At 30.1% G+C, this 15,446-nt stretch overlaps 2 protein-coding genes across 3 annotated transcripts; one reads left to right on the top strand and one right to left on the bottom strand.

Moving 5' to 3' along the window:
- The first annotated feature begins 5,575 nt into the window (after window positions 1–5,575).
- LOC118065227 (Dorsal switch protein 1) lies at window positions 5,576–12,042 on the top strand. Of its 2 annotated transcripts, none has more exons than XM_035080380.1 (5): window positions 5,576–6,722; window positions 8,665–8,892; window positions 9,006–9,172; window positions 9,268–9,442; window positions 10,376–12,042. In XM_035080380.1, the coding sequence occupies exons 1-5, from the start codon at window positions 6,126–6,128 to the stop codon at window positions 10,496–10,498; spliced, it is 1,290 nt and encodes a 429-aa protein (XP_034936271.1). In that variant the 5' UTR covers window positions 5,576–6,125; the 3' UTR covers window positions 10,499–12,042. The 2 variants fall into 2 exon arrangements, with proteins under 2 accessions (XP_034936271.1, XP_034936272.1); XM_035080381.1 differs by lacking the exon at window positions 10,376–12,042 and adding an exon at window positions 9,817–10,036.
- A 1,080-nt stretch (window positions 12,043–13,122) lies between these two features.
- Window positions 13,123–15,279, bottom strand: LOC118065223 (alkylated DNA repair protein alkB homolog 8). Its single transcript, XM_035080374.1, has 3 exons — window positions 14,511–15,279; window positions 13,897–14,429; window positions 13,123–13,804 (listed from the first exon to the last, which is right to left on the bottom strand). The coding sequence occupies exons 1-3, from the start codon at window positions 15,172–15,174 to the stop codon at window positions 13,262–13,264; spliced, it is 1,740 nt and encodes a 579-aa protein (XP_034936265.1). The 5' UTR covers window positions 15,175–15,279; the 3' UTR covers window positions 13,123–13,261.
- Window positions 15,280–15,446: the final 167 nt, after the last annotated feature.

Below are 15,446 nucleotides of genomic sequence, written 5' to 3'. Positions count from 1 at the left end.
TCAAGATCATGAAATTTATTATGTCACGATAACGAGATGATTGGTTGAAAATTCAATCGTCTTGAAAATCTAACCAATCGCAAATATTTTTATATAACAATGAATTTTTAAAAAATTATTATTCTAAAAAATTTTTTATGTAATTATGTATAATATTAATTCGTCGAGAAATGTTAATTTCTTTCATTCATTTTATTGATATTACTAATATCACAATTTATTTTGTTTAGTAAAAATATAAGCTCTTGATATATTCTTATTCAGTAACTATTGATTTTATAATTTTTGAAAATTTTTCAATGAGAAACTGTATTAGTATGTGTTTGGAATTTAAAAATATGTACATCTGTGTTAAGTAGATTACTTATGAAAATTAATTATTTAAACGTTGGTACATCTTTTTTGTAGGTATGTGGCGCCACCTTGACCAAGTAACCCCATTTCAATGACAAGTTGTTTAAAGCATTATTATTTTCATTACTTTTTGTTTTTTAAAAGCTCATAACATAATCAATAAATTTATTATTTCAATAATTAAAATCAAATTGATTGAAGATCTAATGAGTGAGTAGTAATTTGAGTTGTAAAAACTTGATAAAAATAAATGATATAATTTTTCCCGCGCTGAAGTAAATCAAAACGGAGAACGACAAAGTTTAGCGTGGTGGGGGCACTACGATCGTCGAAAAAGAAACGTACGAAAAGGTAAAAGGTGACTGTTGATTGGCTTACTTTTTGCGGCTTATCTGAAATAAACCAATGAGCTTGCGTGATTTGCTTGTACTGTCGTTGTATGCCGCATAAGTGGCGTGGGGCCTAGCGATATTCGAAGCCCGAGAGAATCCTTTTAGCTGTAGAGCCAACTGTCCAGGTAAGGAAAAAATCGCATGTATTTACCCGAAAAGTCGTATGACACGACATCGAATAAACGTTATTGAGTCAATTATTTATGTGTCTATTGTACGCGCAACAGTTTATCGCGTTAACGTGAGTGTAATAACGAGGTGAAGCAATTTTGTGTTAGACATTTTCCCCGGGCTAACGACGTACGGTGAGAGCTGTGGCTGCCCCAACGATTTATTTCCAAACCGTCAGCAGAAAAATGGCTGCCATATAACGTCATAATCAAGTGATTTATCATTGTCAACTCGTAATCAATTTATATTTATTATTATTTTTATTATTTAAATATAATATATTTCTTAGTTGTATTTGAAATTAGAAAAATCTACTGGCAAAATGTCGCTTGACTGAAGCGTCCATTAGACTCCATTACGTGCTACACAGCTATCAAGGCTGCCCTGTTTGTTGCTTTATCCTATGCATAAGGCTATAGGCATACGGAATACGTATAATGCTATGTAATAACACTAATCCCTATCTATTTAAATACTTGAGTAATCTATTTTATTCATTAATATCCATATTTTAAACATTATAAATCTAATATTTCTCCATTTTTTCAATGACTTTCAGTCATCGAGTTGCAAGCTGTTGGCTAATTTTGTAGATATTCCGTGTTACTTTTTTTCTAGTGTTTCCCGCCTAACCGCAAGTGTCAATGCTGACCATTAAGATTCCATAAATAACCTTCTACTTTTTTAATATTTTACTTCGACAGTCAATCCTGTGTTTTCGAGTATAATTTTTGCAAATTTTGATGCTGTTAAAACGCCATTTTTTTTTATTTTACAATATTCCTCTTATTACGAGTTGCTTTGTAGCTTGGGCAATCATTTATAGAGATTGAGTAAATTTTACCATAATAGTACGGATGTTCGGGAAAATATCAAGGAACAAAGCCAAAGTTTTCGAAAGGCTCGAGGGCGGTTTTTTCCTGTGCTTTTAGGGGCGGCCTTTTTTCCTCACGACGCTGTGGAGGGAGGACAAGAGGTTGCCAGGGAAGAGTGTATGAGAACGACGGAATTACGATTAGACTTCCGTACGTTGCGACGAAGCATTCAGAAGTTTTTACTTTTCTAGCATTTTATTTCATCAGAAAAAAAATTTTAAATTATTAAAATTTTTTTTTCTTTTATTTATTTTTTCGTTTATTATTGGTGTTATTCAGTGAACGAGTGAAATTTAACCGATTGTGCTGTGAAACTTAACAACAAAGGTATGAAATAAAATAGTTTTCTATTTTAATTTTTATAAAAAAACCGACATTTTGCCATGGATTTAATAGTTCGTGTCATCTGTTTATAATTGTGTCTGATAAAAAAGTCTTTTCAAAGTATTTTTAAGGTCAATAAGGGTAGTAAATATAATGTTTTTATTGAGATACATATATATTTGACATCGTTAGAGGGGGAAGGGCAAAATGGCGGGTAGAGACGCTGTAGTGTTTACGCGCCAAAATTTCAAAGTATTTTTTTCTTAATTAATTTTTCTTTTATATTGTTCTTTATTTACTCATACATATTATTACTACATGTACATGATTTTTTTTTGCAAATTTAAACATTTATCTGTGACTTTGTTTAAAAATTAAAGCTATGATTTACTTTAAAATCATTTTTTTTTATAGAAAATCGATAACTTATTCTTTATTTTATAGATTTTTTTTTTTTCTGTAAATCAAATGTTTACTCACTGCTTCTAGTGAATTAGATATTTAAAAAAATATGACAAGCTCTTATAGTAAATATACATAGCAAAAGTAATCAATTTTTAGTTCAACAGAATTTAAAAATATAAAATTATATTATTTATTTAAATATTTCATTTTAAGATTATGTTTATAATAATCAATTTTTCTGTTGATTTTTGGAAAAATTGAACTTTTTACCTATCAATAACTTGTTTAATCAATATTCATAATTTAATTACAAATAATTAATTGTCGAAATAACATAGAAATATAACGGCCACTTTCATCAGCCAATAAACAGCTTTCGAGGCATTACCAATGTCCTCGGCAATTATGCAGGTGCATTCACATCCGGAGTATATATTCTTTTAAATATCATTTTCTTGATTCTGGACATTAAATTTTAACGTTATCGTATTTTTCTTCATTCTTTTTTCAAAAATAGTTGTGTTTATTTACATTATTTCTAATTGAAAATTGATAAGTAATCGATATTTTTATTTTTAAGAATATAATTAACAAAAGTTATAAGACTATGTTGATTCAACAAAAAATTTCTTTCATATCGCAATAACTTAAGGCGGTTTAAACCGTTACATTCCGATACTTTTACAAATTAAACTTGAATTTTCTGAGAAAATATGCCTACCCGCATTGCTAAAAGGCAACTCTGTTTAATATTTTATAACAATGTAACATTGTGACTGAGGATTTGGACTACCTATCCAAGGGACCTTGGGTTGTTATTATCCGTTTGTACATTTATTGCAATTACCTGAAGATTTTAGGATAACTCTGATCATTAAGTCTCAAAGTAAATAGCTATGCTAAATATTTGAATCTTTAAATACCTTACGAATGTAAAACTTCAAACTACTATATCCTTCGAATATTTTAACCTGTTCAGGTCAAATTTTTTCTTATATACCATGAATTCTTGAAATCTCTCGGAGAAAAATAAGTAAGTCCAATGTTCCGTGCAAAAGCCGGCTGCAAAGCAGAAATAAATTGCACTGTAGCAACGACCCTTTTCTTTAGTCCACCCCTGTTATAAATTACATTACACTGCGCCACATGTTCCGTATTCTCTCATTATTATCAATTCTTATTATTTTATATTTTACATTACATAACATAAATGTGGAAACAGACTAATTCTAAAATCTTATCATCTACACTAAATTTCATGATTTTTATCTTAAAAAAATATTAAACTACTCATTAAGTATTTTGCGCGTTTCGATTGAGACAAACCGTTATAATCTAAAACACACAACTGACTGTTACACCACATGTTGAAAAGAAAAAAAATAATAAACTGCAAGGGGGATGCTTCCATATATTTTTATACATAAAAAAGGGGTCTTTGTAGGTAATATGGCTATCGAAAGTGGTGTTGAAATATGCGCGGGCATATTATGTACCTTTTGTTTCTCGCTCGAATACTGGTCGTGAAAGATCGGCTCATTACGTACAAGATCGTTTAATCTTTAATGCGATTGGTATAGTTTTCTCGGTAACGGAAAATCCTCTCACTTTGTGAGCGCCGTTAGCCTAATTTTTTCCAATTTTTTGATCCTATAAACATTTATGTATGTACTAACACTGACGTTTAAGCTTTCTATTTATTTATATTTCAAGTGTATTATTTTAAATATTAGATAATATTTTTAATGTAAATATTTTTAAATGATTATTCTAAAAATTTTTTCCCCAATTTTCCTTCAAATTTTTGTTTGTTATTTAGTCCTGGGAATGTCCGCTTTGCTTTCTGCCTCTTTCGCGTCTTATTGACCCGGACCCGGTTTTCTTCTCTTCCCCTCTTTTCCCCTTCGATTCGCCGCGTTGCCTTTACTTCAAGCTCCCGCCTGGCACCTCCGCTACTCCTCCTCTCTTTCTCCTCTTCCTCTATATTTTCCCCACCGTTGCTTCGGCTTCATCATGAAGAAAGAGAGGAAAAAAACGATGTTCTCATATTTTTAAAATTTGCTTTTTGTTCGAGTACGCTACTCGTGGAATTAGTTTTCTCATGAATTTTATATCACTAAATATTCCATCTGTATATACGTAATAACATGATCACTTAATTTTTTGATGAAAAAAAAATCCTACTTATTAACAAAAAAAAAAAAATTAAATGATTATCTCGATCAATAAAAAAAGATATAGAATACTGGAGGACACCAAGAAAAAGTTTATATTTTTATGACCAACGAAAAATCGTAAACAGTTGTTTTTCCTCAATGCTCAATTTTATTTGGAAAGTTGACCTCGGTAAATTCAAGGGTAGAGACCCTCTTTCTGTTCGTGTCTCTCCATATTCTATGTCTTATTCCCATCTTCCTTTCATAATAAATCTCATTTTCTTTCTCGCTCATGGCGTCTCGAAAATACCAGTCGGAAGGAAGGTTCTCTTTCTTCTTCTAGTTAGTTCTAGGCAACGTTGTCATGTTTTACGCATTGTTTTACTCCCGCCATCGTCTCGTTGATTTTACTTAACTACGATTGGTCGTGACGATCGAACTTTTCTTTGTGAACGGTCGAGTGAGAGTACTGTGTGGCAACGTTGCAATTTATCCCCACTTGAATTTCTTTCTTTATGATTGGCTAGTAAGCTCGTGAGAGAAAGAGAGAAGCATTTTGATATGCGCGCGCACATTATTTCTCTCTCATTCTTAACGCTATCTTTCTCAAAGCTTGGGCTTGTGGTTTTGAAACCGGGATTCTTACGTAGCATTTTCGTATACAAAGATCTTATGCTGAAGACCAAGAGGAAGCACGGAGCCGATAAGGAGTAGAAGAAAAATCTAAAGGGAGATAAAAAATGCGTTGAAAAATGAAAATTTAATGGGGTAGTTGAATAAATAATTAAAATTATTGAAGAAAGAGGGGAATAATATTTAGGAGCGAGTGGGGAAGTTGAGAAAGAGAGGGAGTGAGTGAGAAAGAAAGAAGGGGCGAGCCACCCCCTCCCCGTTCGCCGCCACCCGTCTGGCCATGGAACGGACCGAGCGTTGAGCCGTTGAGCGTAGCGTCGAGTAGACCGCATCCAGTGTAGTACTGTTTCCTCTTTCATATATTTTAAAAGAGTTCTTGTGTTGTGGAAGAGGTAAAAAAGTTGAAAAGAAGACATCAGTGACAGTGGCGTTGTAACAACTTGACGAACAACTGTGAGAGAGAAAGAGCAAGAGAAATAGAAAAGTGCGTGAAACACTTTACACCCCCTCCCCTTAGCGTCCTCTCCTCTCATACGTTCATATTTTAGTGTATACAGAGACACCCGGGAGGGTGCGCGCGTGTGGATGTGTCCAGTGGTGTGGTCGAAGTAGCCTTAAGCACCGGTGTGTAGCCATTTTTGTTTTTCTTCGTTGAAGCCGAAAAAGTCATTTTTTTTCATTTTTCATCCGATATTAGTCTGTATATAAATTGTGTGAATAGTTTAGTTATTTAAATGCTCAGTATTTTTGGTTAGTTATAAAAATCATTGAGACTGTCCCGTCCAGGGTGATCGGGCGACGGAGACGCGCGTGACATGTCGGAACACCACCGCGTCGCCGCGGCGGCCGCCGCTGGTGGCTGGGGAACGTCGAGCCCTGGGAATCGGGAGGATGGAGCCGCTGGTAATGCTTGGTGGCCTGGTATTAATGCTGATCAGCAACAGCAACAACAAATGCAACAAGCACAACAGCAAGCTCAACAACAACAGACGCTTCATCAACACTTAATGAATCAGCAAGCAGCCGCAGCGCAACAACAATTGAATCAACACCATCAGGACATTGTCAGGAGTACGGCCGCGGCTACCCAACAATTATTCTCATACAAAATGGCCTCCAGCTTTCAAAACCCTGCTACCACCGGCGCACAATCCAGTCCCGTTTCGACTACTTCGCCTGTTGGAACCTGCATGAGAGGCGGATATGACTACAGGATGGGTCAGCAAACTGGTGCTACCTCCGGTGCTGGTTCTGGCGGTGGCGCCGCTTCTCAGCAACCTAATCCTCCACCTTCCGGTGTACAATGGTGGTATCCTGGTAGTGTAATGGACGCACAACAACAGAATAATGTTCATCAACAGCAGATGCAAGGACAACATTTGCCTTCACAAACGTCCAATCAAGTGACCGCGGTATGTCCTATCAAGAGGGCGTTTTTGAGATATTCTTTTTTATCGTAGTTTTACAAAATTAGCTTAGACATGTATTTCAGGTTTAATCTTAAAAGTACCGCCAAATCTATATAAATACTTTGTATTGAACTCCCGTATCGGCTTAATCCGCTAATATTCATTTGGGCAACTTTGGTTAAGCCTCGTGGTTAAATTCCCTCTTTCGAAGACTCACGAGCAAGGTGTACGGGGCTCCAGATACCGGTTTATTCTCTCTCTTGGGTCAGCTACGTTTTTTTTCCTCCTCATCTTTTCTTTATCTATCGTTATATCTATCCTCTCAGCCTCTAAACTCTCAATATCATCATAGGTTTTCCTATTTCTTAACATCATTTATTAATTATCTACTGAAGTCAGTAATTGTTTTCTAAATATTATTTTACATTGATTTGAACTTGAAATCAAATTAATCTAAAATTTATAAGAAGAAACATTAAATATAAAGATAAAAAAGCGGCAGTTGCTACTACGCAATTTCCACGTGGCTCACCAGTCGAAACATTCTTTTGAAATGTCTTCAAAGGGAGCAGATGACAACGCAAAAAGTTCCATTCTTTGAGTGAAAGTAAAAAAGAAAAACCTGAAAATATCATCGCTCTTATTTAGTCATTTTCGTTGGCCGTATTATAATTATAAAAATTGGAAAATATTGAAAAAAATTTTTTTTTTTTTTTAGCTACAGTCCGTTACTTAGATGCTATCTCTCTTTCTCTTCAGCACAGCCATCGGTGGCCGCTATTGATTCTGGTTAAAGCCGGGTCGTGCCCGCGCGCAATTCACTTCTCCTCCGCCTCCTCTTTTCGTTCAGTCATATTTTATAGAATTTTTCAAGAATTCATAAGTTAACTTAATAAGCTTTCAAAAAAGCCAAAAATTTTTTGATTAGAAAACTTTTTATTTAATCACAATTACTTTTTATGTTATTTTACTTATGGAATATATATATATATATATATATATATATATATATATATATATTGTTTCTCATAATTTGTTAAAAAAATACTTGAAACTAATTCATTCCTTCACTGATTAATTAATCGATACATTAATTCGGGAAATAATTCAAAGTCAGTTTACTTGCCAATACTTTACTCCAAAATTATCTCAGGATTTTATTTTAAGAATCATGAAATCTAAAATAACTTTTAAATTGTATTTTACATTAGCTCATCTATATTAGTATAGATATTTGCCCCAAGGTCGTCAACCATTTTTGTTCAACCCTTGAATTATATTAGAGTATTGATAGGCTTTTAGCGACACTCTATCGTCACAATAAAACTTAAAGTCATTGAAATTCAGCTTTCAAACTTATTTTAATAAGCTAAATGTTAAAATATATATTTCTTTAAAACTCTTTCATCAATGACTTGTAATAATTTTCTTAACATGCTAGCCAGTTAATTCAATAATTGATTAGTTGTTAAAATTTATTATTTATTTATCTTTTATTATCTTCAAGGCACCTATTTTTGTTTTTACTGAAGTATCAACTTTAGAATATCCAGAGTTTGTAACATTACACTTTTTTAGATCGATTATTGATTACATAATCTTATACATACTTGAATATATTATGTATATGTTTTAAAAATTCATCGTCCTTTTACAACAATATTGAATGTAATATTGTACAGCGTTCTTTTATTATGGAAAAAATTTTTATTTACGTCCAGAAATTACACTCACGTTATCGATAATAAAGTATATGTTATTTATATATCATATAATATTTTTAATTCAATACATTGTAGAGATATTTTAATATTGCAAATATTAAACAATGATACAAAAATAAACTCAAATAATGAAAGAAGAAAATAAAAAAAAAAGTTCTTTCATTCAATAGAGTAATTGGCACTTGTTCCTCGATTTATTTTATTTTTATTACTCATTACAGCATCAACTACAACAGCAACAACAGCTGCCACAGCAAAATAATCTTCAACAGAATAACGCGCAAATAAACAAAATGCCGCGAGGAAAAGCAACAGATACGAAACCTAGAGGGCGAATGACTGCATATGCATTCTTTGTTCAAACATGTCGCCAAGAGCATAAGAAAAAGCATCCAGAAGAAAATATTGTTTTTCAAGAATTTTCGAGGAAATGTGCGATGAGGTGGAAGGTAAAAACATCACTTTTTTGGCATTAAATTATTTTTTCTTTAATATCACTAATAAAATTGCTTTATTAATAATAATTGAGTTGAATAAACTAAACCAACCATAATTTTTTTAGACAATGTCTGACAAGGAAAAGAAGCGTTTCCATGAAATGGCTGAGAAAGATAAGAAAAGATATGATGCAGAAATGCAAAATTACACACCACCCAAGGGAGAAAATCAAAAAGGAAAAGGCAAGAAACGCAAACACATCAAAGATCCAAATGCGCCCAAGAGATCATTGTACGTTTTATATTTGAATATTTTATTTGTTTATTTAAAGTTATTTTTTCCTCTTTGAAAAAATTATAATTAATGGTTTTCCTTTATTTCTATAGGTCTGCTTTCTTCTGGTTTTGCAATGATGAACGTGGAAAAGTTAAGATGTTAAACCCAGAATATGGAGTTGGTGATATCGCCAAGGAATTAGGTAAAAAATGGTCTGATGCAGATTCAGAAACCAAATCTAAATATGAAGCTATGGCAGAAAAGGACAAAGCACGATATGAGAGGGTAAGCTTTTTTTATAAATTTTCAGTTGACTTATTTTCTTTTATTATAAACGTTTTTTTACATTCTTTTGCTCCATAAATTATTGGAAAAAATTTTTAATATTGACAAAAAAAAGTTCTTCGTGAAAATTAATTAAATTCGATTATCAAATTAAGTAATTAATTAGAAAAAAAAATATATATATATATATATATTCGTTTTCAATCGATTAAAAATTGAGATTAAATCGGATAAAATTTAATAAAAAAAAAATATAGTAAAGGACTTTTTGATCAATAATATTCAAATCGGTATTGTTACAAGATATTAAAGAGACAATAAAGAAAGATGAAACGCGATGCTTTTTTAATTGAGGAACATAAACTTTTTTAAAGGAATCGACTGCATACAAGAAGAAAATGGCGGAAGGACGGGGAGAATTTTTATGATAAGAATTTCGATAAATATCTCACTGAGAAGTAGATGCAACGCTATTCTCATCGGGATTGATAAACTTTTAGATTAAAAAAACATACAAAATAGAAAAAAAGAGCAAAAAATTGATAACAACTATGATTAATTAATTTAATTATGAATTGAGTTTAATAGAAAAAAGTGAAAGGAAGCTGAAAATTTTTACAATTTATGATTTTTTTTATTATCATATATTCTTTCTTAATTAACAATAATAACATTGTAGTTTAAGCAAATTTATTTTAGTTTTATGTACTTGTTTTTTTAGCTTTCTTTCATTATTTTCTTTATTCCATACGTTAATTTGATAATTATAATGAACAAAACAATCTATATATTTATATATAACTATATACTTATTGATAATATAAATTAGACGTTTAAGATTAAAGTTAAAGATTAAAGTTGCAAATAAAGTCGAACGTTGTCACAAATCTGCCGTGGCGTTAATTGTGGAACTATTGAAACTTTTCATTAAAGGAAATGACTGCGTACAAAAAGAAAATGAAGGACGGGCCGGGAGTAGGAGCGCCTGCAAATGCGATTAAGAACGAGAGTGAGGAAGATGTGGAAGAAGATGATGCTGAGGAGGATGATGAATAGCGGAAGGACGTCTTAAATAATTAACCGAAAGAAAAAAGAATGTTATAAAAAAATAAGATGAAAAAATACAAAAAAAAAATGAGAGTTGGGAGAGAATTGAGATCGTGAGAGCGAGATTTACCTTTCCTCCATTTTCCACCACTAATTGACATTTTAGACTAATTATTAATTAATTAATTAATTGATTAATTAAGGAAAAATTGGAAAAAGAACCTCATTCCTTTGACAGACAACGCGTAAGAGTCTCACCTACTGTACATACCATTACCTTAGAGTGAGCGTACTTACATGTGTAGGAAAAAAATATGTGTGACTAACGATAACTTGAATATTACTTCACTTTTTCTCTTTGTGTATTTTATCCATTTATTTCTGACACATTTTTACATTCTCCTGCTCCCCGTCCAGTTTATTTCTTTCCCTCATACATTGATTTTTTTCTATTTTAAAGTTAAATAAATTTGTATGTTTGTGAAAAATAAAAAACAAAAAAAAACGTAATATTGAACTAAGTTGTAAGAACGAATGAATGAGAGTGGTTTGTGTGGACATTTGTATTTTAACATATTGATTGATAGTAAGAGGGAATACTAATGATAATAATAAATAAATGAAAAAAGTAAAACAAAATAATAATAATAATAATAATAATAATAATAATAATAATAATAATAATATTAATAATAATAATTAAAACAAAATAATATTGAAAACAAAACAAGCAGGAAAAAATATTGTAATAAACGATTGTGAGAGAAGACCACAAATCAATTAATGAAAATGCTGATTGATAAAAATTAAAAGAAAAATAACCAACGAGTTGCCCGAGGTGTGATCGTTCTCTTTTTCTCAGTTTCTTTCAACTGTAGAATATATGTATAAATTAAAGTACTTGAATTTTTTTTTCTTTCTCAAATATATTCTTTAAGTTTTCCAGTTTTTCTAAGTGAAACTTTTTAAATAAAAGTTAGGATATATATAAATTAATTTAGTCGATACATTTTTTTGTGGGATAGAAAACCTTTTTATTAGAAAATTCTTTTGTAAAAAAATGAACCAGTCAAAGTTTAATAATATTTGTATACTTTCAAAAATTAACAACTTCATAGACTCAAATGTAAAAAACTTGATGGCTGGTAAATTTTCTTTTTTGTCAATGTGAATGAGTGTTTTTAAATAAGTGTACAAGTGTAATTACATTTGATGAGAGTAGAAATGATAAAAAAATATTAAATGGATAAATACATTTAAAGTTCTCATCACTGTTCATCCTTTGTTTTCATTAATTAATATTAATAATATATAAAAAGTACAATTTTACAGTAAAATAAATAATTAATTAAAAAATATACATGATTACATTTAATGAAAATCAATTACCGAAAAATTCATGCAAAATCACTTAAAATGCTGCCAAGAGTCGTTTGCCCGAATGTACAGCGATAATGTTATTAACTATTGTTGTTTCTTGTATAATTGACATTCCTAGAACTTCCTAGTTGGTGTACAAAGTCTTAAATTATATTCTTATTATTAAAACAAAATAAATAAATAAAAATTTCTTTTTTAACGATAGAATAATTTTTCTTGCAAAATATTGACTCAAAAGCAGACGGAAATGCAGCAGTAGAAAGAAAAAAAAATTTAGTTTTAAGTTAAAAAGATAATAAAAGGATTCCAGCTTTTCCCGTCCTACTTTATAATTTTCCAAAATTCGTTTTTTTCCAAAGTTGAAAGAAACGCTTATATGACACGAATATAAATAAAACTAATATTTTAATACTAATTTACAGAAATCTAATTTCATTAAAGGTAATCGTCATAAAATGTCCTTAATAAATTAAATAAAAGAAGAAGAAAAACGAGAATGAAATCAAATATAATTTTTATTATTATTATTATTATTATTATTATTATTATTATTATTTTTCTTATATATGATGAAATATAATGATAATAATAACAATAATAATAATAAAAAAAAAGGGCATCCACTCGATGGAATTACAAGATAATGAATAAATAAACAACCAACAAACGCTTAATATTTAAAAAACAACTTATGATTAAAATATTTCCTGCATTATTTTAGGGGATTATAATAGTTGCAAAGGAGATGTTTGTTTTGTATATCTCTTAGAAATAAAATAAACTTTTTGAAAAAAAAATTGAAAATAACAACATACTATGCGTCCAAATATTATTTTACTAAAGATCCCATAATTTTAGTTTTTGTCTACGCTTACCTTAATTAATCATACAGAATAAAAAGAGTTACATTTTAACGAACAATTTAAAGATTTATAACTCCACGTCTAACAACTTCATCAACTTTATTATAAATTTAAATCATAAAAAAATGCATGTTATTTAATATTTTAATTCATTCATTTGTTAAAACTTCAAACAAATATTTATTTATGATCATGTTTGAGTAATTTGATAGTTAATTATTTCAGATAATTTAATGCGAACATCTTGCAGAGCGAGCATTTTAATAATATACATTCATTTTATCCTCTCCTATTGTATATGCTATAAAGTTTAATTTTTATTATAAAAAAAAGAATATCAACAGGATTGATTTAAGAAAAATGTTTTAAAAATAAATTAGTATATGAATATTTACATAAAGATCTACAAGGTCTTTTTATTCAATTATTTTACAAGAAAAAAATTTTTTTTATATACAATATATTTTAGTTAGTATAATTATTTCGAATAGAAATGTAAATGGCTTTTGATGACTTATTTGTTCAAGTATCATGTTTTTTGTAATATAGTACACCAGTTCCCTTGATCATAATATATTTCCTGTACTTTAGAGTACGGAAGACTTGAACATAAGTTCTGGAATTCATTTTCATCGAAAACATGATAATATCGCAAAAATTGACCCCCTGTTTTTCTCTTCCATGGAACGAGAACGTCATTGTGTAGAAAATTAGTGCGATTCTCATGAACTGGAAGTTCCAAACCTTGGAATAATTGTTGAAAGTTATTGAAATTATCTTCTTTACATTTATTGGAATTATATTTAAGGTAAACTGAACTCTCGTCGTTTCTTTTCTGTTCTTTAGCCCAAACATATACTAAACATCTACCCCCAGGTCTTAAGACTCGTAAGAGTTCTAAAAAAGCTTCTTTTCGCCGTTCGTGAGTTGATAAATGATGAATTACGGCTATACTTATAGCTGCATCGAAGGAATTGGAATTAAATGGTAATTGGAGACAATCAGATATTAGGACTTCAAAAGATTTATTTCGCGATATTTTCGTCAAGTTTGAACTTCGATCGCAGCCAATCTGTAATAAATAAATAAATAACTTAATTAGTTAATAATTGTTCATTCTTAATAATAGTTAGTAATAATATAGTTATATTTTTATAAACTTACTTTAAAAATTCCTGGCTTATGTGATAAATATTTCCCATTTCCACAGCCAACATCAAGGACAATACTACCAAGTTCAAGTGATTCCAAAAATTCAGATACATTTGGCCAAGGTTTATGTCTTGTTTCGTCAAAATGATTGGAAATGTTTTCATAAACATCATGAACATATAATAGTTCAACTTGAGAAGCTCTTGAATTATCAATGGAATTGCTGGTGAGCCTTGAGTCACAAAATTTTTTGAACTTACAATCACAACCAGTTGTTCTAATTTTTCTGAATGTAAAAGAAGTACGAGTTCCCCTTGGTAAAATTTTTATACTTTCTTCTTTAATAACATCTTTTTTTCGTGGACAAATTCCGTGAGACCAGGCATATCTTGCATCTTGAGACATAATGAGAAGTGAGCGAGCAGGTAATACAATTTGAATTTTTTGTTGGCCCTTTCTAAAGTCCATAACACATGCAGAGCCTAATGAAAGTGATAAAATTGGGTCTTCAAATACACTGTGAGTATCAATGTGTGGTGGAATACCTAGAAAATTTATTTCATTAATTAAAAATATTTTATTTACCATATCAAATGTACTATAAGAAAAAATTAAGTTTAACTTACCTTGTCCTGGCTGATATCTATTTATTGTTAACTGATCATATACATGATTTCCACATTTGTTTTTTTCAAACAATTCTTGTAAAAATTTATATTCATTTGGAATAGATTTAATTGGATTACTAGGATCAACTTTATTAGTACTGTAATCAAATTCATAGCCAAAATGCATTACTTTTCTATGTTTGAGTTCTAAATTAATTTCGTCATTCTCATTCCACTTGAGAGAATTTAAAAGTAAATTTTCTTCCTCAATCGTAATAAAATCTTTAATTAATTTCAATCCTCGAGGTAATTCATTAATTATCTCTTCATTTTCAATATCTGGGAGTGATTTAGAGTAGGTTAAATATAACGGAATATTTTGATCTCCAATGACTTTCCCATGTATATAATTGTAAACTTTACTAGCTGTTTCTTTGTGATCAAACTTTATAAAACAATAAGATTTATTGAGAGGCATAATAATCTCATAGCTTTCAGTTATTTCTAATAAAATTGATTCCAAAAATTCCTGTTGAAGTCCTGTTACAATTCCGACGTTGCATATAACCAAATTTTGTGTTGGTTCTTCAGAACATTCAATGTTCATATCTCTAGCTAATCTATGTTGCGCTCGTTTTTGCTTCCTTAAACATTTTCGTTCATTTACAAATCTATTCTCCATGATTCAATACTATTTAAGTAATATTAAAGAAACATGAAACGTAAATTATATTTAATCACTGTGAATGAAATTATTCCAAATTATAACCTCAAACTTTATTTTTGGCACGAGGATTCTTCTTTATCATCAAATAATAATTTTATTGTTGTAGAAACAATCTACTTTATCTGCAATTTTTTTAAATTCAATTGGAAATGGCGGCATTTATTGATTGTTGATTGAATCTAGCGTCGTTTATTTATAAAAGGCATAGATTAATTGCTTACAAGTAT

This window comes from Chelonus insularis, unplaced genomic scaffold, assembly GCF_013357705.1.
Source record: "Chelonus insularis isolate UGA/USDA-ARS -01 unplaced genomic scaffold, ASM1335770v1 contig_276_pilon, whole genome shotgun sequence".
In the NCBI taxonomy this organism is placed as follows: Eukaryota; Metazoa; Arthropoda; class Insecta; order Hymenoptera; family Braconidae; genus Chelonus; species Chelonus insularis.
Note: the sequence above shows the minus strand (reverse complement) of the source record. Positions and strands in the feature narration are given on the sequence as shown.

Coding starts and splice junctions, on each gene's coding strand:
- LOC118065227 (XM_035080380.1), top strand. CDS start 6,126: ATGTCGGAACACCACCGCGTCGCCGCGGCGGCCGCCGCTGGTGGCTGG. Junction 8,893..9,005: donor AATGTGCGATGAGGTGGAAG/GTAAAAACATCA, acceptor TAATTTTTTTAG/ACAATGTCTGACAAGGAAAA. Junction 9,443..10,375: donor ACAAAGCACGATATGAGAGG/GTAAGCTTTTTT, acceptor TTTTCATTAAAG/GAAATGACTGCGTACAAAAA.
- LOC118065223 (XM_035080374.1), bottom strand. CDS start 15,174: ATGGAGAATAGATTTGTAAATGAACGAAAATGTTTAAGGAAGCAAAAA. Junction 14,430..14,510: donor TAGATATCAGCCAGGACAAG/GTAAGTTAAACT, acceptor TAAATTTTCTAG/GTATTCCACCACACATTGAT. Junction 13,805..13,896: donor ATAAGCCAGGAATTTTTAAA/GTAAGTTTATAA, acceptor TATTTATTACAG/ATTGGCTGCGATCGAAGTTC.